At 37.9% G+C, this 26,989-nt stretch overlaps 1 protein-coding gene across 4 annotated transcripts in view; it reads right to left on the bottom strand.

The window, feature by feature from the left end:
- cnot3b (CCR4-NOT transcription complex, subunit 3b) overlaps positions 1-26,863 on the bottom strand; it is a 31,684-nt gene extending 4,821 nt beyond the window's left edge. The window contains exons 1-14 of one of the 4 annotated variants that reach the window (XM_067425588.1): positions 26,709-26,855; positions 18,734-18,790; positions 12,450-12,513; positions 12,170-12,237; positions 10,914-10,988; positions 10,536-10,625; positions 10,154-10,282; positions 8,433-8,528; positions 6,155-6,377; positions 5,941-6,068; positions 5,219-5,272; positions 4,245-5,121; positions 4,025-4,130; positions 3,309-3,450 (exon numbers count right to left, since the gene is read on the bottom strand). In XM_067425588.1, the coding sequence (XP_067281689.1) occupies positions 3,309-3,450; positions 4,025-4,130; positions 4,245-5,121; positions 5,219-5,272; positions 5,941-6,068; positions 6,155-6,377; positions 8,433-8,528; positions 10,154-10,282; positions 10,536-10,625; positions 10,914-10,988; positions 12,170-12,237; positions 12,450-12,474 (2,013 nt within the window). In that variant the 5' untranslated portion in view covers positions 12,475-12,513; positions 18,734-18,790; positions 26,709-26,855. Of the gene's footprint in view, positions 1-3,308; positions 3,451-4,024; positions 4,131-4,244; positions 5,122-5,218; positions 5,273-5,940; positions 6,069-6,154; positions 6,378-8,432; positions 8,529-10,153; positions 10,283-10,535; positions 10,626-10,913; positions 10,989-12,169; positions 12,238-12,449; positions 12,514-18,733; positions 18,791-26,708 lie in introns of all 4 variants that reach the window. The other 3 variants (XM_067425587.1, XM_067425590.1, XM_067425589.1) reach the window with 3 other exon arrangements.
- Positions 26,864-26,989: the final 126 nt, after the last annotated feature.

Genomic DNA, 26,989 nt, shown 5'->3' with positions numbered 1-26,989 from the left:
CACTGTAGGTGCTTTTGACAATGGACCGTGTCATGTGAGTCACAGAGTTGTGACAAATTCTTCTCACAACCATTATTAAAATTGTGTAGACAGTAGACCTTCTGTTGGCTCGGACCAGACGGGATAACCTTTGTTCCCCTCATGCAGATGAGTTTTGGCACCCGACATTCTGTCGGTAGTTTTTGGTTTGTCCCTCCTCGGACCACTGCTGGTAAATTCTCACCCCTGCTGACTAGGCACAAGCCTTGCCGTTTCAGAGGGATTCTCTGACCCAGTTGCTTTGCCAAAACAATCTGGCCCTTACTAAAGTCTCCCATACTTTCTTCTTGCCCATTTCTCCTGCATCCAATAGTAATGGGCGATATGAACGATATGCAATATAAACAAATACAAAATTGGCCTACGATAGAGTTTTTAATTCACGATTGATAGAGATTTTAATTAGGTAATGCGTGTTGATGATGAGGCAATCTACCCGCGAAATTTAGAGCTATGAGCTGCAACGCATCATTGTATTCGTCATCTTGAGTAAGCGAAACAGAGGAGCTGGAGAATGAAACATCCATTATTTAGATTTAAGCCGTTTGACGAGCAGCAGCAAACTATACTGTAGAGTGTGTGGGGCAACAGTTCCGGCTAAGAGACACGTTACATGACTAATCTGTTCTACCACCTCACAACATGCACTTCAGGAGGTTTACCTTATTGGTATTATTTCTTATCTTATACCTTGTAGAAAAGAGGAGAGCCGCATCTGCCTGATTTCTCAAAACGGTGTGTGTGTGTGTGTGTGTGTGTGTACTTATTCTGGGTGCCATGACAACAGCATGACTGATAGTAATGCCTTTACGTGAAATTAGCATAAATATGAGTTTTTAAAACCTAGGAAAAAAACGCCCTCATATTTTGAAACTTGATTGATGCAAGTTTCCGATAGTTTGTGAAGGAACCATAAGCGCCGGCGGGTGATGAAGCATCACACTCATCACAGAAAAACATGCAGAGTAACGGTCAAGCTCATTATTTTGACTGAATAATACGGTTTCTTTTTCGCAAAACCTTATAGTATGCCGCCTGAACACTGTCCATATGTGGCGCGTCTCAGTGTATTATTGCGTGATACTTTTTTATCATTTTCTTAAAGTTTTAGCCTAGGAGACTTTTTTACGTACACGTTTTTTTTGTTTTTTTCTGCTTTTTTCTGCTTTTGAGGTCCGAGAAAGATAGAAGGAAGCATTGGAACAACAGCAGGGAGAGTAAAAGATGGCTCTATTTTTATTTTTAAGCGACATGCGACAAAAGTTCCGAAATTTCAAATTTATGCAAATAAGAAGCGATTTTCACGAGCGACAACCAATAGGAGCGAAGTCAGTGGAGTGCACGTACTGCTACTGTTGTGTCGTTTCAAGATGGAGGAGAAGTTGATTTTAGCTGTTAACAATTCCTCTGTTCTTTACGGTGTCTCTGAGTACATACAGAGCAACATTTTTTTTTTAAATGCATGGAAAAACGTGTCTGGGATTGTAGGGATATCAAGTAGCCTAGAAATCTAGACGCACCGTAGCGGCAGCAAATTTAATCTGCCCGCGAGTGTCGTCTAGCAACTCTCAATTCCCTTCTAAGCTGTAATCCCCAAACTCTTGCCGGGCCAATCATATCGTGTATAGAGTCGGTGGACAGGGCCATAATGACGACAGCCGAGTTGCGTTTGCTTCTAGTAAACACAGAAACTGGCGAACGGCGGCGGTCTTTCAAATCAGCTCTGACCGCGATTCTAATGACTTGGAGTTAAGCTTTTCTCTGAGAAAAGAACAAAGAACGACACTGAAGTCATTCTTAAAAAGGGAAGATGTGTTCGGAGTTTTGCCGACCGGATACGGCGAATGTTTAATCTATCAACAAGCTCCGCTTCACCTTCATTGCTCTGGTTGGTGTAGCGCTATCCTATCGCGTGCAGAGGGAGTTTGAAAGACAACCGTTTATCCGCCCCTCGGATTGAGCCCTGTCTATGGTGAGTTTCCAGACCAAACATCTTGATGTGGGTCTGGCTTGTCAGGCTAGATGTCAAGTACACTTTGACAAAACTGCATGCAATATGGTCTACCTATTACAGTACAGTGTGTATGTATTCTAATAACTTGCAGTGTTCTGCAAAACAGTAATAAAAACGGTACTATTTAATGACATTTATAGGCAACCCATAGTGGGAACACCCACTAGCGACATGAATCTCTGGCACTGGCGACATGCAGCGGAAAAATCGCTGGCGGTGTGAACGGGGCTTTAAGGTCTATATGACCTGTTCTGAAATGGAATTATAATTTATATATCGTCATCGCAATAAGCTACAATGTATCACAATATGGATTTTAGGCCATATTGCCCCTCCCTAACATTCAACATGTTAATTATGAGAACTAAGAGTTTGCTTTCCATCCAATCAACCCAGAGCTTAATACATGGCCATGTTAGGAGATGATCAATGATATTTTCTTCACCTGGTCATAATGTTCTGGCTCATCAGTATATTATATTAATATTATTACATTTAAGTGTGATGGTTGCAATGTTCAGTATGTATAAAATTATAAATGTGGTTAATTTATTATATGTACACTATTGTTCAATCGTTAGGTCTGTATTAAGTCTCTTATTCTCACCAAGATTGAATTTATTTGATAAAAAAAAATGAAATCAGTAATACTGCAAAATATTATTACAATTTAAAATAACACTCTTTATTTTGATATATTTATTCATGTTATGGTAAAGCTGAATTTGCATCATAACTCCAGTTTTCAGTGTCACAAGATCCTTCAAAAATCATTCTAATATGCTGGTCTGGTGCTTAATAAACATTTCTTGTTATTATTAATGTTGAAAACATAATATTTTTGGGGAAACTGTGAAAAAAAAGTTTCACTTGTGTACAAATCTTGTGTAGCATTACAAATGTAATTTTTGAGCAATTTAAGGCATCGTTGCAGAATAAAAGTATTTGTTTCTTTCAAAAAACTTCTGAATGGTAGCTTATGTTTATTCACAACTAACAACCCAGACTGTAAACACCTTTTACTTTAGCTATACTTCTTGCAGCATTCAGGTGGTGATCAATAATTAAAGAGTAATTCCACTGCCTGTCTCTCATCTAATCTCAGTTTGGCAAAACACCACATGAAGACAATTTGTAGGGCACTACCGGGGAACAGCAAAGTAGACTTTGCCTTTAGACCCGCATATCAAACAGGTGTGATGTGCTGCAATGATACACAATGTTGCGGAGTATGTGCAAATGTTGTGCGACTGACCTTGATGGTGTCGGTAGCCTGTGTGTATGAGTGGGGGCCGTTCAGCAGGCTGCCACCGCATGGTTTACTCTCACTGTATGATGGTGAGGGCGAGCTGGGCGGCAGTGTCATTGACCCCAGGAGGCTGGACCCACTGTCCTTACTGTTTTGTCAGGAGGGAGAAGAGCAGTTAGAAAATTGTTTTGATTACGAATAACACCAACATGCAATTCAGAAGCTTTCTTTTTCAAGGAAAGTAGTGAAACATTACCATGCTAGTCTCCTCTAGATTTGTATATTATATGAAAGGTGGCGTTTGCCTATGCATAGATCTCTATATAACTCTTTATACAGATTGTTTCAAAGCAGCTTTACAATAATAAACAGAAAATTTATGTAGTAAAATTTAATTTCAGATGTAAAGCAGCAATACACTAGACAATAGTATCATCATTCAGCTGAAATCAGCTCGATGTTGATTCAAACCAGTTAAATAACAGTGTCGTTGTTGCAAAGTAAGTGTCATAATCCAGCTTAATTCAATTCAAATTTTGTTCTCATCCGATAGTAGTAGTGCAGATAATTATTTAATATTACTGAAAATTATTTGTCTTTGTTGTCTATTAATCGAATATTAACCTCACCAAAAAAGTTGGTCATAATGATAAGGTGTTGTAGGTGGTTGCCAGGGCATTGCTAATGGGCTTCTAACGTGTTGTAAGCAAGCTAGTACTCACGGCTGATTTGTTGAGGAATTTAAGGGTGAGGATTGGCTGTTCTGTGATTGGCTGGCACTGTTGAGGGCGGAGTCTGATGTGCTGTCTGCTACCACAGCACTATAACCTGGAAGATGCAGGAATATTTAAGTAAAAATTAGGACAAATTTGTATTTATAGTAAATATTTACTGTCTTCTTATCAGACAGTACTATTTTTTTTAGCATACAGTTGCACTCACTTGTACCACCGTTATGTTTCGGCCCACTAGGTGGCCGTGGTAGCGCGGCACTTCCCACTGCATTGCCTGATCCTCCGTTACTTCCGATAACTCCCACATTGCTCCCTGAGGTCAGTACGCCTCCCACCGGGCTGGGAGCCAGCAGAGGTAAAGGCTCCATAGCAGACTGTGTGGACCCAAGACCTAAAACACCAGACCCTGAGCCCAAGAGACTTATGGAGCCTAGACTTCCGTTACAACCCACTGACGTTATGACTCCACTGGAGTTTGTACTGCTAATATTCGTTCCAATCGATACTGACAGCCCGCTGCCTATGCAACCTGCAGCAGCCGCTTGCGCATAAGGCGCTGGGGTTGATCCACTCGAAAACCCAGTCATGCTGCTCAAGGACGCCGGCATCCCTGAAAGGACCAGACTGGGCATCTGGTTCATGGTACTCGTAACTGCCATACCCTTTCCGAGGCCCAGACTGGAGGAAAGAGCTGTTACCAATGAAGGCTGGCTCTGTGAGCTGGGCGTCAGGGGGCCCAGCATGCTGGTGTTAGGCGGCGATGTGGAGCTGGATGTTGGGAGTAGGATACTGTTGCTGGAGGAGACAGCGTTGGTGCCGGTGTGGGAGGTGACAGAGGTTTTGGGCTGGTGCTGCTGTTGTTGGGATTGCTGTGTCTGTTGCTGTGTCGCTGAACTATAGCTGCTAGAGTTCTGGAGGGGGCCGCCCATGTTGCCTAAGAGGCTGCTGCCCCCTAATGCTGAGCTTCCACTGATGGCGACAGAAGCCATGGAGATCAAAGAGTTTGAAGAGGTTCCCGAGGATGAGGATGACAGTGAGGAAGAGGATGATAGAGATGAAGATGGATTTCCATTCTTGACAGGTGACTGCAACGAAAGGACAGGATTTTTAAATTCAGTGTCAGGCCAAAAATGTAAAAGACCATAAGACTTTTAGAACAGCGATTTTGCATATCTTTTTCACCTGACTGATTTCACTGTCTGTCGAGCGACCTCTTTTCTTATCATCTTCCGAATTCTCATCCGTGCAAATAAAGAGAACATGCATAGAACAAAAACAAACCAAACAAATTACTGAATTGCTTTTTACTACATTCAGTTTAAATGAGTAAGTATTTTTGGTGTTTTTAAATATTTACTGACCAATAACTGAGGATAGACAGACAGACAGACAGACAGACAGACAGACAGACAGACAGACAGACAGACAGACAGACAGACAGACAGACAGACAGACAGACAGACAGACAGACAGATAGATAGATAGATAGATAGATAGATAGATAGATAGATAGATAGATAGATAGATAGATAGATAGATAGATAAAGCACACTTGAATTAAATTGAATACATCGTATTATTACAATAAATAATAAAAAAAGTATTATTTTAAAATAAGTTTGAAATGCTGAAGTGAACATAGGCATTACAACATTATAATGCTCAGTATGAAAATTTGATATACATTTTTATATGTTCTAAAAATTTCATTTAACAGTGTTATCAAATAAAAATCTGTAGAAATGAGCATGCAAAATTAAATATCCAATATCAATAACATAATGCCATGCAAATACCAAAAAAATAAAAAATAATAAAAAAGATCTTAATATTAGCCAGTAACCAGTATGGTACTGATATATTGTGCATCCCAAGCTCTGATTAATTTTAGGTCTGATGCTCACCGTAGTGCAAGTAGCCGGAGAAGGAGGTATGGGAGATGAGGAAGTTGTGGAGGTTGGTGTGGAACTGGAGTGCTGGAAGAGCTCATCCTCTGGGTTACCAGGTGGAGATGTGGTACCTAGTGGCTGGGCTACAGGAAGGAAAGGGTTACAAATAAGAATAAAATACGCAATCGAATTCTCAACTGAACACTTAATACACAAAATAAACACTTACGAATTTCCTCTAAATCAAGGTCATCATAGATGAACTCATTTTCCTCAAAGTCAGGATCCTGAGAAGAATCAAGGTAGTACTCAACGTCATCTTTAATCTTGCGGATGGCATCCACCTGTATTGAGTCATTGTCCAGCATTCGAAGGATGGTTTCCAGCATTCGGATGTGATACCGGTGCCTCTCGATCATTCGTTTCAGTTCCTCGATCCGATCTTGCTTCTGCTTAACATCATCACAGCATGGAACAAAAAATAAAATTCTGATTTGAATGATCAGTCACTTTAACAGAACGAGTGAAACTGCTGGCAATGGTTTTGTATATGGTCACTACACTGTAAAAAAAATATTGTTGGTTTAACTTTACCCTTTAACTGATTTCTCAACCGCAAGGTAGACCTTACTTTAGCACTATTCGCACGGGATTAGTATTATCTAGGGACCTCTGTGATTTAGAAATGACTCCTCCAAATCGTAGTTTTGCGTGACGCATTCGCACGGGATAAGCAAAGCCTGTGATTTTACTCGAATTTACTGACTTCTCCCGGATATGATGTCAAGACTTCGTTATAGATAGCTGTATGAAATCATAAACAGGCATCGATATCGTTTTGATTATTTTATAGTAATAAATAAACAATTTTGTTCAGTTAGCAAACAGACGCCAAAAACTGAGCTCAGACCAGCGCCAGGAGCCAGATTTCATTCATCACGAGTGAGAAGCTGAAAATATCGGTGGAAGATTCAGTTTCAAAACTAAATGTAAAAGCGCCTGTTTAAACAAGCTTGTCATTGTACTGTACTGTTCTGTTCTGTTTTTCATTAAGAACTGTATTGCTGTTAATATTAAACACACCATTCAGTCAGTTTACTCCCAAATTGATACTCATTCTAAAGTGAAAGTGTAATCCGTGCGGGCGCGGCTGCACAAGAATTCATAACAGTGCGCATTATGAATGCAGACTTTATTCTTTGTGACAGATAAAGATAGAAATGCTCTAAGGAAGAAAAAAAACTTGAAAAATTATATACGATCCGCCTAATCATGCCCAAATTACAGAGATGTCGATTCGCAAAGGACTACTATTATCACAGGACCTCGGTGTAGGGCGAAATATGGTAGGTAATTTGTGGGGGAATTTTTACTTTACAAATTACAGACATGGCCGATTCGCACGGGATTAAGATCACAGACATTCTCTGCAATTATTACAAATCACCAGAGGTCCCTAGATAATACTAGTCCCGTGCGAATGGGGCTTTTGAGTGTTAAAAAATGCAGTCAAAAGAAGGAGATGAGACAAAATTCTTCAACAGCTCTATTGCTCCACCCCCCGTCTGATTTTAGCATGGAGGGATGGGACTTTTTGATGACAGTTCAGTTTGCAAACTTCAGTCGGTCACACAAAAGAATTAAGTTGCTGATCGTTTATCGAATAATAGGGTCAAACAAGATATCAGGTAAGTAGTGAATCAAACCATAATTATGTAGTTTAGAGTGGAGTCTAAACAATAAAATATGGCAAAATATAAGAGAAATACATAATCAATTATTTGCCATAATTTTCTATAAAGGGTTAAAAAAGTAAGTAACCTGGTTGCCTTCAAATTTTTTGTTTATTGAAATAAAAAATTAGAGTTGATACAATGAAGGAAATTGGTTTAATAAATAAAACTCAAAATATTATTGTATCTGAACCACATAAAAATCATGAAAATAGAAAAATAAAACACAATTACCCAATATACTTACAAAAATCTTTTAATAATATTTAAATAAATGTCTCGAAAAAATTCATTGTATTAACTAATTTCAATTAACTCAAAATTTTAAGGCAACCAGGCAGGTAACTTGTTTTTGAAAAAAGGTTTTTACAGCATAAAATGGTATTTCCATTATTACCATGTTTGTTTGTTTTTTTGGACATGCATGGTAATCCCACAATATTCTATTAAGTACACTGGAGTAAAAATAATATGGCACATTTATATGAAAATTATTAAGTACTAGAGTATAACCATTTGATACCATCAGATATTTTAACATTATTTTTTCCTTTAAAAAAAGAAGAAGAAAATAAATTATAAAAATAAATAGGAAAAGTACACAATCCATATCCTCGGCGTCAATAATAACAAATTAATTTGTAATTTTGCAAACACTTATCCAAAGAGACAATAACCTCAGCCCAGAAATGCAATTATTAGGCTATACAATCCAACATCAAACAGTTGCATTGTAAAAGGCGAAAATGATGTGAATTAGAAAATTTGACTGACCTCTTTGTCTCCTTTCTTTTTCTTGGTCTGGACAGAAAGTGATTCAACCTCGCTCTCGAACTGGTCCACTTGCATGTTCAACGTGTCTATCGTGTTCTAGGGGAACCGAGATACAAAGCAGAAGTAGATGACATCAGTAAATGATGCAAACGGAGCAACAGTAGGAGATTTTTGCTGAATATTCTGGTACATAGCAGTTTGAAAAGCTTTTGGCATTGTTTGCCAAAATACGCTCACGACAGTAGCTATTTTTCCATCCACTTATTTTTTTGCACATTTTGGGATATCACATTAAAAAAAAAAAAACTGCTGGATGGAAACCAAGATGCGCATACGTTCTAAAACGGCACATAAAAAAAAACATATGCACTCAACTGAGTCGGATTCTTTCTTTTTTTCAGCTAATAAAATATGCACATAAACTACAATGGAAACATGTACCAAATCAATTCCTTGTTGCACAATAAAACAAATCATATGACTTTGTGATGGAACGGCATAACTGGACTAACCAGCCGACCAATCATTTTGCAGATCATCTTAAATGCTGTATTGGTTGTTGAAATGCCTGAACAAAGTCTGTCGTCAAAGTGGTTCACTATAATTACCTTCCAGAACTGTCTTTCACAACTACATTCCCAAAAAAACAGCCATCTGCCTCCGAAAGCCATTTGCACGCTCTAATACGCAAGTAATTTATTATATACAGTGGCTTCTCCTACTTTTCTTAGTGATATTTAGAGCCAGTTTATCAGAAATGCCAGTTTTGTTCTCTTCAACTCACTGGATGGTATTGCTGCTTTAATTGCAAATGTTAAATGCGATGTTTCAATTTTGGCAATTTGCAACTTTGGATGAAAACATAGCTAGTGAGGTGGATGCAGCTTTCAGAACCAGGCGTTACAGTGGCTTTCCATAGACTGCAAACAAAAAGAATGATGGGAAATGATTTGCGGTCACATTTACACATTTACCGCTTTTCGATGAATTTTCGTGGGTCAGAAAAAATAATTTCAACACAAATCCACACGATCAGGGATTTCAAGCAAGTGTAAAAGAGATTTATCCACACAGATTTTGCAACCGGGATACATTTTTTGTGTGAAATTTTGCTCATTTTGAGGTCACAGTTCAGATCATACTTTACATACTGCTGAACTCATGTCTTATTAAACTAAAAATGGATGGAAAAGATGCAGATTGCAGTACAATGTAACAATAGATACACTGAATTACTTGTTTATCCTATCAATCTTGATGTAAATGGGATGTCAAATACATCCACTTCACTTCAACCAAGGATGCGATCACGATATTTGCCTTTGCATACATACAGTAGATTGCTGGACCACTACAAGAAGTGGGAGTTCGGCTGCTCTTTTTTCACTCCTCCCCTGACAGCAGCCGCCTACTATCATCTACATTAAAAACAAGGCATTTGGCATCTAAAAATGATCCTAATGTTTTATCATATTGAGTCAAGACACACATCCTTTTCAGAATGACAGGAATATTTGTCAAGTCAACATGAAATCAAAAACGAATCCCATTTACTTTCTTAATGCACATTTATTTCAGCGTGAATGATTTATTGATGCAGGTTAGTCAAAAGAATTGATAAAAACCGAGGCCCGTTCTACTTTTCCACATTACAGAAGTCAAACGGGCTGAAAACAATTCACATCGACTTTAACTCGAGTGCTTCACACTGCCGCTCTTACCGTTAGCCACTGCCCGACCTCTTCTTTCTCTTTCTGTGCAGGATCGACTTTCTGAGCAAGGCCGAGTCCCTCTTTAGAGTACGCTTTCGTTTTGGTTTCCCGTTCCACAATCTTAAAACGCTCCATTTGCTGCGAAAAACAAAAACTCATAAATCCACATTTTATTTTACTATTACCTTTAAATAGTGTTCCAAAGCTGAGCACTTTTCTGTTCCAGAATACGGATATATTGGTCTTATATGGATTTATTATTTACATTACTTATGTACTTCATCCAATGAAATGCGATTATATTGGATGAATTTGTTCAACGCACATTAAATCCGGCATAATTCATTAGCATCCAGTCTTTTTATTTAGATTTAAACAGACATCTACTCACCGTCTCAATGAGTTTGCGATTCTCTACTAGCTGTCTTTTGTCTTTGATCTCATTGGAGGCGACCCATGTCTTAATCTGGTCACGGAGGCGCTGCAGAACCAATGCAGACAGAAAAAGAAAGAGCGTGCAGAAAGAAAAAATGAAAGAAAATTGAGCTGGACACCTGAAATCAAGCATGCCCGACTTGTCTTGTGCCGCCAAGCACAGAGGACACGCACATACATGACCCTCGGCATGGGTAGCGCTTGTCCTCATGGTTACCAATAAAGACAAACACATCATGAGCAGAAAAACAAGCCAGTATATTACAAATGAAAGGAAAAGCAGTTCAATCTTTTAATATTTCAACTGGCTAAACTATGGCCAAAAAGCTCTCACCTGTAATTTTTTAATCTCTTTTTTGAGATCAGACTCATATTTCTCTTTTTGGTTTGCGTTGGCTGCATTGTGGAGCTGAAAGAGCAACAACAACAAAAAACCCATATCAATTATTTATTAATTTAAAAGCATTTTTGCTTGGCTTGAATCATAAGAATGTGATTGTACCTTTTGTTCTATGCATTGCATATTTTATATATTGGGCCTTACTCAAGAAGCATGAGCAGAGCAAATTTCAATTAAATGACCATTTACCCAAGTGTATATGGTGAAAAGCATCAAATCTTCAGGGTTTTCTTTTCTGTTCTTAAATCACACCAGAGGTTTAAGTGTGTCACATGCAGTGTGTCTCTGAACACACGCACATGAACCTGCTGCCCACATTTACAAAGATGAACCACAAATAGTTTGCAATCATATCCATAAGCATCAAAAAGAAACGAAAAGCTGCACAATAAATTAGGTACATACATTTCCTTAACTCTTCATATTAAGAAACGTCTTATTTCATTGATTATAACACTTGTTCATTGTGGATCTAAGGGATAGTTCACCCAAAAATGAAAATGTGATGTTTATCTGCTTAACCCCCAGGGCATCCAAGATGTAGGCATCATTGTTTCTTCAGCAGAACACAAATGAAGATTTTTAACTCCAACCGTTGCGGTCTGCCAGTCGTATAATGCATGTGAATGGCAATGGTTGGAGTTAAAAATCTTCATTTGTGTTCTACTGAAGAAACAAAGACACCTACATCTTGGATGCCCTGGGGGGGTAAGCAGATAAACATCACATTTTCATTTTTGGGTAAACCATCCCTTTAATGTAAATGCTGAGCAAGGATGTTGTTGTGGGTGTGAATTAGTTTGCAAATATGCTTTGCTGTGTGATTTTACTTTCAGTGTTCATTTTTTAAAAATGCAAGCATAGCATTACTACTGTACATGTTGTTATTTGACCATTTCTATATATATTAAATATATATATATATATATATATATATATATATATATATATATATATATATATATATATATATATATATATATATATATAACATTATACTACTTTTCAAAGGTTTAGGGACTAAGATTTTTTAAATGTTTTTGAAAGTAGACTTCTCAATGATAGTACTTTATGCAATAATCAACCACATCTAAATTCACCCAGTTTAGATATGTTCATGTAAAATAACATGTAATTAACATTATATAATGAGCTTTACATGAAAAATAAATACTGTAGTCATTTCTTACCTTTTTCCAAATGTCCTCAAACTGCTCTACCCCTTCTGCAACTTTTTTCAAACATCTGTCTATTTCACCTTAAGAGAGAGGAGCAAACCTTCAGTACATGATGAGGTGAGACCAGGCCACATGCTCAGAGACACGCATGCACACGTGGGGTTGGTTGATACAGCAGATAATGTTAAATAATGTAAGCTATTCATGTAGCATTCTCCTCAAACTAAGCTGCATAAACATATCTCCCAAAAATACCATTAAACATGTATGGCCCACAAAAAGCCCTCATTACCTTGAAGTTTTCTTTTATCAGCCATGACTTCCTGACTATGATGTTTTCTTCATGCCTTCTTCTTCTGAAAGAAATATAAAGAGAAAATGAGCACTGTATGAGCACTCTTCCATTTATGGTGCTTATAAAATCAACAAAGCAGGGCTCCAGACTGACATTTGTTCTAGTTCTACATATGTTGGCACCTACACCTGATTTGGTAACATATGATTGGGATGTTTTATCATAAAGATAACTTATTAATAAAATGACTATTGTTATGCATTAATAAGTGCAGTAACTAATAATTTTATATGTTTGTTTCTTGGAAATGTACATTTGACAGTTAACTTTTATTAACAACAGTAACATAGCAAAAATATTCTACTCTTATTAAATGTGCATTGTTCTTCTATAATATCATAATTCTTCTGATTATAAAATATTACTTGCTTGCTTTCTGCGTAATTCATTAGCAATTTGAAGTAAAAAAAAAAAAAAAAAAAAAAGCTAACAAGCTAAACTTTGACAAAATTTTCTTTTTTGAGGATTCTATTTTATAACAGTGATTTCATAATGTCTAAAATATAATATAAGATGACCAAGTAATGTTTTTAGACATCACATTAAGTGGGTGTAACGATACACTCCCGTCACGATACAATACTATCGCGATACAAAACTCACGATATGATATTTATATCAATATTTTAAGTCAAAATAAAGTACAGATGTTTTTGTATTATTACTTTTTTATTACTATTTAAATAATATTATTGCTATTATATTTTTATCAGGACACACAAATATCCCCCCATTGCATTACTATACATTATATTCAACAATATATATAGTAGTTTAATGTAGTAATGTCACTGAAACTCCGTAAACTTCTCATGCAGTTCTCACGCTGTTTGTACAGACTTTCCCGGTACTCGCTATGTTCCGCCTCTCCTGCTATTAATGTGCTATACAAAAACACACTTTTGAATAAACATACTACTACTACTAAATGTGATATGGTGATTTAAATTATGTTTCTCTTTAAATACTGTTTGCGCTTCCAATTTGAGGAGAGTCATTCCAGCAGCGTGTAAGTTTTAGATGATCAATGCAATCACAGTTCTAATCGCAAGAAATAGAGTCAAAATGGCCGTTCCCAAACTGTAAATGGTTAGTTCGGCTGTTACTCACTTGAATTATATATTGAATTATACCTTATTGATACAGTAAGCTGAGTCTTGGATGTAACTAACTATATCGCAAATGATATTGTTTACATTATCAATATACATTGTTGCATTTATATTCTGATATACGATGTAACGTTACATCCATAATTACTACATTAACTCTATGGTGAATGAAGGTGATTTGTGGACTGAAAACATTCTATAACTTCGTTCCTGGCAACAACAAAAAAATTCTCCAGCCACTACAACGCTGGCTGATCTGGGGCCTTTCTTCACACCTCCATGATCATCCGAGATGATTTGACAGATCCGAGATCTTCTAATCCTGATAACTGATCTCTAGCTAATTTGGTTTTTCAAACGAATTTGCAGATTGGATTAAAATATCTGGATTAATTTATCTGAGATCACTGCATGTTCTTGTGTTCCCTGAAGAGGGCAGATGCATCAATACTAGAAACCACATTTAGAGTTGCAACGATTGGCTGGCGTCAAGACAATGTAATGACATCATAATTAAAAATAACACCTGGCAAAAAAACTTGACAAGAAAGAAAAAACACACATTTCTGGACCTTTATAAGGAAACGACCAAACCAACATAAAAGTTAAGTTAAATTAAGTAGTGATTAAGTAATTACTGCAGTGTTTTGATGAACATGATTGCCAATGATTTATAAGCTATTCACGATTTTATCGAATTTATACACCGTTTACATTTTTATTTCAACGTTGTAATTACATTTTTAATTAAATTTAAAACAGATTTGTTAAGTGACAGTATTAATTAAAGTTTCTTAACGTCAAGATCAAATTATCTGCATCTCTGCATCAAGCCTCTCCCATATTATCCATCATCACTCAAATTAATGTACAACGGAGATTAACTGCACAATGTGTATACACCTCCAATACAACCATAAAGTAATTATTCCATCACAATTCACAAATAAATATCTCAATCAAGTGACTGTGTCTATAATATTATACGCAAACTTTACACAACATTAAAATATTATTTTCAAATAAACTTTTATATTTATTATTATTTTAAATTATTATTGCCCCTGGTTCAGTAATGAAGTCTTGTAATAAAGTAGCAGAAGCTGGGACAGATTTTAAAGCTACACTGTGTCACTTTTTTTGTTTATTCTTATCTAAAAACACCTAGTTCTTTCAAAAAATATATGTGCTCATTAATGTATATTTACTTCTTTCAAGTAATAAAGTATTCTCGTAAATTTATAATATCCCATTGAAAATACATACGGGTGAGGGGTTCGAATGCTGGTCGCCATGTTGCCACTCCATCTTGAAAGTACATTAGCCAAAGAGGGACATACCGATAAATTGAAGCTTCGCCTTTCGCGTTTTAACACTCTATGGCACCGTGTCGAATGTGAAGAGGGGGATTGCCATATTAACATATTAACCATGGACCTGTTGCTATGGCAGCGAGTTCAGGATGAACTTCGAAGAACCAAATAATCAGAGATTAAGCCAAATCGTCAACAGTCAAATCCAGCTAACCGAGTTAGCGACGTACGAAGGACAGGCCCCTTATATCTATGGTTTATGACAGAGAACTCAAACACTTTCTCACTGGAACTCCAAGTTTTGCGTAATAATCGTGTTGCGTGGTCAAGATTGGACCAAGAGACCTGTTTTGAGCTTGTCAGAGGCTCCAAGCTGATAAACGGTCCACTCTGCATAGCTCAAACGAAAAGCACTGTTTCATTCCACATTTGATTCTCATATGCAGGTGAAATGGCAGCTCTTATCAGTTTGGCATCGTGGTGGTGGCACCAGTGGAACTTATAATATTTAGCTTAGCAGGAAAAAATTTGGTTGCAGTCTGGAACACTGTATAAATAACTTACAAATGACTGGATTTGTAAGAAACAAGAAATATTATAATGTGCTTCAACGCCATATGTCCAATTAAAGAACACAAGCCTTTTAGACGGATGGCCTATTTTATAATTACATGTTTTTTTTTTTTTTCTCCCTGAGCTATTAGTGTAATTACTTTAATGGCACAATGACGTCATTATAGTCACACAAATCGACCCTTGTGATTTCTGTTGGGGAAGGCAGGACAGGTTTGTTGTGAATATAAAGATTGCAATTACTCTTTTCCTCCTTAGTAATTCTGGGACCAGACCGAACCCAATGATGTATTTGACTTGTCAATAAGCAGCAGACAACCACGTAAAGAAAAAACAACCAAAGTTTGTTTTTATTTGACATTTGGGGCAGTTTTGTGGTATCATGGTACTATTATACTATAATAACAAACCTGCATGGAAAAAAAAATATTAGATTAGATTGGATTTAATTAGATACAAATACAGTTAGCATCTAACCAGAAGTGCAAATAGCGCATTTGTATAGGCCTACATAAAATTATTACGCTTCTATAGAAAAGGGTAGGGTTTTAGGTAGAGAATAATATAATAGCATGGCAGTAATAATATAGTAATAAATAATAGTCTTTGCTGGCAGTCTCTGCAAATAATTGTACAGAAAAAAACCCACGTCATTAAATGAGATGCTGAAATGTTGTCAATGTTGTCAATGTTGTCAATGTTGTCAAAGACACAAAGACCGTGTTTACACTCTCTTTGGAAGCCAACCTATGAATTGCTTTCAATTACAGAGTTGTTTCCGCACATTAAAATGGAAAAAGATACAGTATTTTAATGTTGAATAAAATGCATACTCCACCTTTTCACCTACACCATCCAAAAATCATTCTATGCAAATGTGCTACACATTGCTAATTTTAATCAAAATACCTCCAACGCAAAAGGCAATTTTGCTAATCATGAGGCAACTAAGCTCTCATTATACTGTAGAGTTTACAGATATGTCTTCAAACATCTCCACAATAAACTAAATCTGAACCTTTCAGTTTAGATCCAGGTGTATTTGCATTAAGTAAATAAATCCTATGTTGATCAGCGTGTATAGACTCACCTAAAGGATTATTAGGAACACCTGTTTCTCATTAATACAATTATGAAATCAACCAATCACATGGCATTTGCTTTAATGCTTTTTTTGGGTGTGGTCCTGGAAAAGACAATCTCCTGAACTCTAAACTGAATGTCAGAATTGGAAAGAAAGGTGATTTAAGCAATTTTGAGCCTGGCATATTTGTTGGTGCCAGACGGGCCGGTCTGAGTATTTCACAATCTGCTCAATTACTGGGATTTTCACACAAAAACATTTCTAGGGTCTACAATGAATGGTATGAAATGGGAAAAAAATCCAGTATGCGGCAGTCCTGTGGGCCAAAATTCCTTGTTAATGCTAGAAGTCAGATGAGAATGGGCCGACTGATTCAAGCTGATAGAAGAGCAACTTTGACTGAAATAACCACTCGTTACAACCGAGGTATGAAGCCACAACATGCTAGAGCTGCAACTAACGATTATTTTTTCTGTCGACTAATCTAACGATTATTATTTTTTTTTATTAGTCGACTAATCTAACGATTTATTTTTTTACCCTTTGAAATTTTTTCAAAATTCTGTTGCACCCCCTCACATAAGTTACGCTAGAGGTGTAACAGTACAGACTGCTCACAGTTTGCTTTGTATCACGGTTTTAGGTTCACGTTTCAGTACAGTTCGGTATTTGCTATGTTCAGGGGAAAGAGGACTACTGTCAAATGAAAATAAAGAAAATAAGAACAGATAACTTAAATAGAAGCAGCAGCACAAATAAATACTATTGAGCAAAGATGAGAATAAAATAAACAATGCTTTTCAGGTTTTTCAGGTAGGTCTAACATTAGTTTTTAGGTAGAGAAATGGAATAAAGTAATCAAATGTAAAATAACCACACATTTAACTGTTTAAAATTAAAAAAATAATCCTTATTAAACATACAAAAGCTATTCAGTCAGGAGCAGTAAGTGATGTCTTTATCTTTTGTTTGACATTAAACAGACAGCAGTGAAGGCTACTGCCCCTTTAAGACCCACGGATAGTCGTCGTATTTTCTGTATAAAGTTCACTTAAGGCATATACAGAGTAGGCTATGACATTTTTACTTTTTGTGAGTTTATACGTTTAAGCACAGGATTTGAAAGATAACTCAATATTTGCGTGCTTTGGGACGAGTGCACACAGACAGATCTTCTCATTCGAGTCTCCTTGCTACACAGGGGTGATGACGGTGAAAATGACTGCTCATATTCGGACGCACGGCAGCACTCGCATGCGTTTTATAAAGTTTACAAAGAGAGACCATTTTGCCCACGTTTTTCTTTTATTATCGCTGTTGTTGTAGTGTATACCTGAGGAGTCAGCACGTGTATCCATCAACAGAAGCATACATACAAGATTATTTTCAAGTTACAACCCATATTAAAGATGCGTCATCAGATGTGAGATGAACCGTGGTGTAAATGCGTCCCGGCATCTTTTGCTCGGGATCCCGGTTGGGAAACACTGGTCTGTAATTGATTGACACCGCGCTGGTTTGTTTAGAATTATAATGAGCACCGTGACCGCGCGCTGCCGCGTGATGAAGGCGTGTCGCAACTCTGTTATTCAACTGCTCAGGTTTTAAAAGCTATGTCATACTAAATGCGCCAAAATGAAATAAAACTTGTTTTACGCTCGAATGCAACGCACGTGTGTGTGTGTGTGTGTGTGTGTGTGTGTGTGTGTGAGCGAGTAAGAGACATGCAAAAGGACGGAGAGAGAACTTAAGGAAATGCAGCTAAACGAATATGCGTGCATCTTTTAAATGGCGTAAAAATGAATGAATGACGAATCAATATGTGGCGGCCGTTATTGATTATGTTGCGGTCCGCCACAAATTAGTCTATGTCTCTGTTTAAAGTATTCCCATACTTTTGATATTCGTGGTCTAGGTTTTTGTGATAGAATGGAGAACTTTCTCCATTCCCAGGAGCAGAAGCCAACATTACGCGAGATGAATATGTGACACGACGCGCCGACGCATTTCACGATCATCGACATATTTCCGTAGTCGACGTCATCGATGATGTTGTCGCATCGTTGCAGCACTACAACACGCACAACCTTGAGGTGGACTACAAATAGGAAAAAGAGGTTACAATTTACACAAGCTCACCAAAATTGGACAGTTGAAGACTGGAAAAATGTTGCCTGGTGTAATGAGTCTCGATTTCTGTTGAGACATTCAGATAGTGGAGTCAGAAATTGGCGTAATCAGAATGAGAGCATGAATCCATCATGCCTTGTTACCACTGTGCAGGCACGACATTTACCATGTACCTATCCTCTGATGTGCACTTCCAGCATGATAATGCACCATGTCAAAAAGCTTGAATCATTTCAAATTGGTTTCTTGAACATGACAATGAGTTCACTGTACTAAAATGGCCCCCATAGTCACCTGATCTTAACCCAATAGAGCATCTTTGGGATGTGGTGGAACGGGAGCTTCATGCCCTGGATGTGCATCCCACAAATCTCCATCAACTGCAAGATGTTTTCCTATCAATATGGGCCAACATTTCTAAAGAATGCTTTCAGCACCTTGTTGAATCAATGCCACGTAGAATTAAGGCAGTTCTGAAGGCGAAAGGGGGTCAAACACAGTATTAGTATGGTGTTCCTAATAATCCTTTATGTGAGTGTATATTCCAATGCGTACTCAAAGGAAGCTTTGAGATGCACACAAGAATGCCGGTGTGAACCAAAGATGTGCAATCTCTCTCTATCTATATTTAGTAAATGCATTAATCTATTCTCCGCACATCTCACATTGTAGAGACTTCCAAGGATGCAGACATGAAATCCGTGTTTATAAGATTCAAAAGGCTTGAGGCTTTTGCTCAAGACAAGCAGCATTTTTAGAAAAATGGTTTAATCGGGTTCTTGACTTCACCCTCATGTCGTTCCAAAACTGTAAGACCTTCGTTCATCTTTGAAACACAAATTAAGATAGCGTTATGCTTTCTGTTGCTCTCCCTGTACCGGACGATAAGAAATAGTTGAATAAAGTTGTTATTTTGGGGGGTTTTCTGGACAAAAAGTCACTTCATAAAATTAAGGTTGAACCATTGTAGTCACAAACTATTTTAACGATACCTTTACTACATTTCTGGCCCTTGAGAGTAGTAATTGAATGGCTGCCTATGGAGGAACAGAGAGCACTCAGATTTCATCAGAAATGTTCTCATTCAAGTCTAACGGAGGTCTTACGGGTTTGGAATGACATTAGGGTGAGTAATTAATGACAGAATTGAACTGCTTTAAGGTTCTATATAGAACCCTTTTTTTCAAAGAGTGGACAATAAACTTTTTTTTTTTTTTGTATGTCTTGTTGTTGGGCCTAGAGCCTGTAATAAAGTTTATATATAATACCTACAATGCTCTTTCATTTAAAGATTAATTAGAATCTAAAAGAGCTCCTGATGTAAAGGCACTTGAAGAAGCACACATGTGTAAACAATTAAATAGCCCCTTTTAAAGGGGTCATATAATGCCATTTTTATAAAGGTTAATATGATTCTTTAGTATCTAAATGAAAACTTTGCAATATACTTTAATTAAAAATTCTCATTAGTATTGTAAGAAAACACTCATTTTACCTGGTCAAAAACAGCTCCGTTTTCACCAAGCCATTTCAGTTGATTTGGCTTTAAATGATGAATGAACCCGCCCCTCTGTTCTGTGGGCGGCACGAGGTGTGTTACCCTTGACAACACTAGAAGCGAATGGCGCCGTGAGTCTCTGAGGAGATCTGTGCAACTGTGTCAATTTGAACCGGAGTTGGACAAAGATGACCGCTCCAACGAAATTCGACATTTAAGGCTAAACAGGACATTTCTGAATGGTTGGTTAAAGTAATGTCAATTTGATCTGTCTTTATGTACTGGCAGGGTAATGTTAGCGCAAATGCTATGTGTTTACTGATGTATACATAAGTTCATTGACATATTGATGTTACACCTAATGCCAATAAAAACTTTGTTTCTGTTAATGTCGGTTTGTCAGTGATGTGTAACGTTATCTATGCATTGTAATAACTGTTACAACACGATTAATTTTTAGACAGTAACAGACACCGTTATAAACCATCTACATAATTAAGCTTAGTGTTAACTTACCACATCCACGTTAACTTTAAAATTGTATCTGGACAATTTTTGCCCTTAAAGGGGGGGGTGAAATGCTGTTTAATGCATACTGAGCTTTTTACACTGTTAAAGACTTGGATTCCCATCCTAAACATAGACAAAGTTTCAAAAACTAAGTTGGACGTTTGATGGAGTATTTCTTTGTCAAAAATACTCCTTCCGGGTTTCTCACAAGTTTCGGACAGTTTTTTTTGCGTATGGGTCCGCTTGACGTTGACAGAGCAGAATGTCCTTATACAGGCCGTACGGGCTCTTCTCCCGGAAGGGTGCGCGCGCGTGACTTAAGGGGGTCGCACACCGGACGCGGAGCTCGGCGGCGCGCCACGTCTTTAAAATTCGAATACATTGTTTTCAATGAGTGTACGCACACCGGTGGCGGCATTCGGCGCCTGTCCGCGGCGACTCAGGAAGTTGTTCTAAATCCTGCCGCGCCACAGAGCGCCATTTCAAGGCTTTATATTAAAAGTATATTATCGTTAAGGTATACTGATTTCACCCTTTGCTACAAGACACATTTGTTTTACATTCTGAGTTCAACAGCTTGAATAAAGTCTAAACATATTTTGGGGAAATGTATAATAAACGTAGCCTTTTAAAATGTGCGCGTCCTGTGTGCGATACCTGAGACGCTGCGTGGCGCGCCGCCGAGCTCCGCGTCCGGTGTGCAACCCCCTTAAGGCGAGAGAGCAAATGCACGCCCAAAAACACTGCTCTCAAGGTGCAGGTCCACTCGTCCGTGCAACACTTCTGTCACGCTGCGTTCCACTTTATTCCTATGAGTATTCCTGATTTATCAATGGAGCATGCGATCTATGGTGTGTGTTTAAATACATTTGTTTAGCTGATCACTATAGGTGTCAGTTTGTTTATTGTAAAACCACCCAAACATAAACCTGCGCTAACGGCTACTCCATTGTTGTTCTATGTATAACGTTACACTAGTCTGACGTGCAAAACTGTTTTGCTCTCTACTGCTAATGTTTAGTCACATACAATAGCGCATAAACAAAATCATGTCATCATAAACTGCGAGTAAACACAAATGTTGACAAGCCTCTAAATACAGTACATACCACAGAGACGGATGTCCTGCTGTTGCTGTTTCTCCTGTTCAATTTATTTCAGCCTCCGGATCTGATTCTGGACCATATATTAGTTGAATCTGATTGATAGCCATGGATTATTAGAGTAACGTTTTCTTCTCCGCGCTTGAGGACGTCACCGCTTTGTGCGCGCTCTTCATTTTTTAGCACTGTTCACACGATACGCCTCCAGCTGCTCGTTTTTTTCCAGAAAGACTCGGTACAGCCTATATTTCTTTTATAAGTATAATAAAACTAAAGACTTTTTGGAAATATGAAGGATGCAATACTACTCTATAGGTACTCAAGATTGACATGACTGAAACTGAGTGTTTGCATCATAGGAGGAATGTTTGGCCAAAGGCTAAAGTCTACAGCCAGCAGAGGGAGCCATTTCCTCATGATTTGAATCTGCACATGGGGGATGGGAGATCACACTCAGAGCTCAGCTCGCAGCTGCCGGCACTCATTTAAACGGAGCTATGGTGAGCAATGTAAGTCTTTTAACTAGGGATGCACCGAATCCAGGATTCGGGTTCGGATTCGGCCGAATATTGAGCTTTTTGACTGGTTTCGGCTTCTGCCGAACCGTAGAATTTTTTTCTACCGAACCGAACCCGCTTGCACTACGCAATACTGGTCGAACATGATGCGGCGGTTGATTATGGCAACGTGTTTACTAGGTGGACCGTTCGAATGCAGTAGGCTGTGAGAGAGTGAAAATGGAACTTGTGAACAGAAAATGTGTTGTTTGGCAGTACTTTCAATCACAAGAAGGCAATTCAAGTCGAGCTATATGTTCAATTTGCAATGCCGATTTGTCTCGTGGTGGCCTGAAACCCTAAACAATAGCCGCTGGATGTCTGGTTCGCGAATGAAACGTTCTTTTTAACCAGATCTTTTTAGTGATCCGGTCAAACCAGTTCACCAAATCGGACTGAATCGTTCTAAATCGTTCTAAATCTAATTGTTATAAATGGTTCGCGTCTCAAATCAGTGCTGATCTCACAAGTTATTATAGTTACTCACTTTCTGACATGAGTGACAGTCCCTCAGACTAGAAATAAACTAATACCTTGAAGTATATGTTGTAACTTAGGGCTGGACAATAATTCAATATCAATATATATCACGATTTTTCAATATATATCGCGAATTTTTTTCAATAACGGTGATATGATTTTTAAACACATTTCCGATATTTCGATATGACTGACGTTCAGGGCGCATGCCATCAGAAAGAGCAGAACACGATTGGCTTCTTGCGCGATGACTAGGGATGGGACGAAATATCGTTTGACAAAATATCGCGATACAAAACGTGACGAAATGCATCGAGGTCGAAAAAAATGTATCGCGAAATAAAGATAGATGGCACTGCTGCATGATTTGCGTAGAATGAGGGTGGGGTGCAGCAGCAAACATTGATAGGGAAAGAAAAGGGTTGACATTAGCATTAATATTCTAAACCAAAAATGCAGTTATTGCCTACATAAACTACCATATTTTCTGTTTAACTTTTATTAGACTCCAGAAAGAAAAGGGCGTTTTTTCACTGAGCACATTCTCTGCAGTCTGAGCGCGATGCACTGCAGCTCACTCTCGCTCATGTCTGAGGTAAATCATTAACACCATCACCGCTTACAGTACACCTGTTTTATTGAACTAAATACATTACAATCGGCTAAAACGAATGCACAGGTTACTTTCCTGAACAAGCGCGCTCCCGAGTCCGTGTTCTTCACACTGTCCACGTGAATCGCGGCCCAGTTTGGCGCGCACGCGCAAAATACCAGCAGTTAGTTCAACAGGAAATGCGGATCTCTTAAAGGGGCCGCACTATATTCCTACTCGTGTAATATGGACCTCCTCCAGGTATGGTGTGGTTCTGGTTCGTTCACTGGTACACATTAACAATTTTTCATTCGAACTTTGCCCTGTTCTGAATTAAACTGCCAGTGTAAAAACTCCCTTTATATTCTTAAAATGAGAGAAATCACTAACAGTTACTTACTCATTATTTTTAAGTTTAGGCTTAAGAGAACAATTTCTTAGATAAACATATCTATGACCTTTGATATGTCTAGTCTTCATACTGTATTGATTATTATTGAATAAGTATGGTTTCACTAATAATAAATGTACATTTCCATAAAGCATGCATATTTGTCCATACCTATGTTGATTAGAGTATTAAAAACTTAATTTAAGATACATTTACAATTGCTAAAAAGGTGCGATTTAAAATCGAGTTAACTCATGACAATCATGCAGTTAATTGCGATTCAATACTTTAATCGATTGACAGCCCTATAGTGCCCTCCACAATTATTGGCACCCCTGTTTAAGATGTGGTCGCGGACTTCTAAAAATTCTTCTTCTTTTTTAAACAACATAGAACCAAAATGCAAAAAAATAGAAAAATCCTACCTTTCGTTTAAGTACATTACTTTGGTGGTAAAAAAAATCACAGATTTGAAAAAAATAAAAATAAAATTTGATATCGTATCGTGACGTATCGTATCGTAACACTGGCATATCGAGGTGCATCGTATCGTGAGTTTAAGTGTATCGTCCCATCCCTAGCGATGACGTACACCACGGACACGCAGCCAGTGCTCAGCAGTAGTGGGCTGATAGATCCAACGTGGCACATTTTAGCTACAAAGAGAGTTTCCCTGACCGAAACACAAATGTGACTGAACGAGCTTCCACAAGTAAGGAGAAATAAATAGTTGATAAGAGAAGAAAGACTAACTTTCTTTAGTGGCGTGGAAGTGGTTCGTCTATCTAAAGCGCTATTCGCACAGGATTAGTATTATCTAGGGACCTCTGTGATTTAGAAATTACTCCCCCACATCTGAGATTTGCGTGGCGCATTCGCACGGGATAAGCAAAGCCAGTGATTTTACTCGAATTTACTGACTTCTCCCGGATATGATGTCAAGACTTCGTTATAGATATAGCTGTATGAAATCATAAACAGGCATCGATATCGTTTTGATTATTTTACAGTAGCCTAATAAATAAATATAATTTCGTTCAGTTAGCGAACAGACCCCATGAACTGAGCTCAGACCAGCGGCAGGAATCAGATTTCATTTATCATGAGTGAGAAGCTGACAATATATGGTGGAAGATTCAGTTTCAAAACTAAATGTAAAAGCGCCTGTTTAAACAAGCTTGTCATTGTACTGTACTGTTCTGTCCTGTTTTTCATTAAGAACAGTATTGATGTTAATATTAAACACACCATTCAGTCAGTTTACTCTCAAATTGATACTCATTCTAAAGTGAAAGTATAATCCGTGTGGGCGCGGCTGCACGGGAATTCATAACGGTGGGCATTATGAATGCAGACTTTATTCTTCGTGACAGATAAGTCTAAGAGTGATTTTCTCTTTTTCTCTTGCTGTTTGACAGAGAGTGACAGGTTTACTGTATTAGCTGCCTGTCATTTTAAGAGCTAATGCACAGATCCTATTGACAAGCATTCGGTTTCTTTCCCCATCTGATACTGTTCACTTAAAGCATAACCGACTGGGTTTACTTGAATACTCATCAATACAGCCGTTTTGACATAACTGTGTGTGTATATTCACAATGTTGAAGTAGCCTATTAAAATCATTCAGATATTGCGTGCCGTTGCAAAAAGCATATTGCGATATTTCGATCATTTTGATAAATTGCACAGCCCTACTTTTAAGTAAGAATGAAAGAGAAGTTTTGGAATTCTTTCCTATTTTGACACTTATCTGAGTAAAAGCCTTCTCGAACCAGAAATAAAAAAAGGAGATACTTGATTTTGTCCACTGGGAATTGTTTTATGTGATCTCATGTGAGTGACAGGTTGTCCCGCACTCACACCAGTAAACATGTCATCAGAGATGTTTTTATAAGAGGGAGAAGTTTAGGGCACATTAGTTTAAAAATAATAATGATAATGTGCACACCACAGGTAAATTATTTATAATAAATACTGCAACATCCCATTTAAACAAATAAAATGGATTAATCAATAATGACTTAACCTGCTTTTGGTGATGGTCAGTGATTCACATGTAGGTATAACACAAATTAGACAACAGTAAAATATGCCATGAAACAGCAGAAATCTAAATTAAACATTAATTTTTATCAGAAAGATGTTCATCGTCCAAGCTGAGCAAGATGCAACATCTTAATTTGCTACAATTAAGACATTATTTCATGCATCCATGCGCTTCCACAATGACTAGTAGTTAAGTACAAGTGTGACTGAAGCAGAAATCGAATATTGCATAGAAACGTGACATTCACTAAGCAGCAGTCCTGATCATCGTATATAATATAAACAGAGAGGATGACAGCTGCATGTCAATCAAAATTATCTGACACACAGTTGCGCGCGTCCATTGAGTTCTCGCAACAATGTAGCGCGTGAAACCACAACACCTGGCAATTCGCGAGCTGATCCTGCATCCGATATGTTACCAGCTTAAAGTAAACCTAAAACACAAGATCTCACAGTCCTGGTGATAACAGCTCATTTAGAGCAAGCCCGGGTTTAGATGGGACTCAATAATACTCCAGCAATTTGAAACCAGAGACTGCCACTGTCTTTGCATGCATGTGGCTTTTTTCTATGCTCTTAGCCAACTTCATTTATACACACAATACTTTTTCTACGCGACCAGACACCGATGCGATAATATTAACACTTTAGAGGAGTTCGAAAGCTCAATTCCAGCAAGCAGCTCGCGAGCCAGTAGTGTACGCGACCGGTGAGAGCTTTTTTTTGGCTGGGATACAAATTGGAAAGGAAAAAAAAAACAGCACATAATTGGAGTGACCCTCCCACGTCGTGGGGATGTTTACCTGATTTTCCTGAGTTTCACTTTCCCGCTTAATATCCCCTTCAGTTCCGCCACAATTCCACAACTTTTCACGCTATATTTTTATTTCCTATTATTTCTATTCGCCAAACAATCACTTCTCGCATCAAAGATGGCCGCCAGGAACACCTCCTCCGCTGGTGCGCTGGAGCCTTGTGGCCCCGCCCACTAATTTGCCATTGGGTGCCAGCCATCAGTTCTCGTCTCTCATTTGATAAGAGGAGCTGTCTATCTATTCGAAGTGCTTGACAGCTTCCGTACATA

This window comes from Pseudorasbora parva, chromosome 19 (genome assembly GCF_024679245.1).
Source record: "Pseudorasbora parva isolate DD20220531a chromosome 19, ASM2467924v1, whole genome shotgun sequence".
Lineage (NCBI taxonomy): Eukaryota > Metazoa > Chordata > Actinopteri > Cypriniformes > Gobionidae > Pseudorasbora > Pseudorasbora parva.
This window is presented reverse-complemented; position numbering and strand designations above follow the sequence as displayed.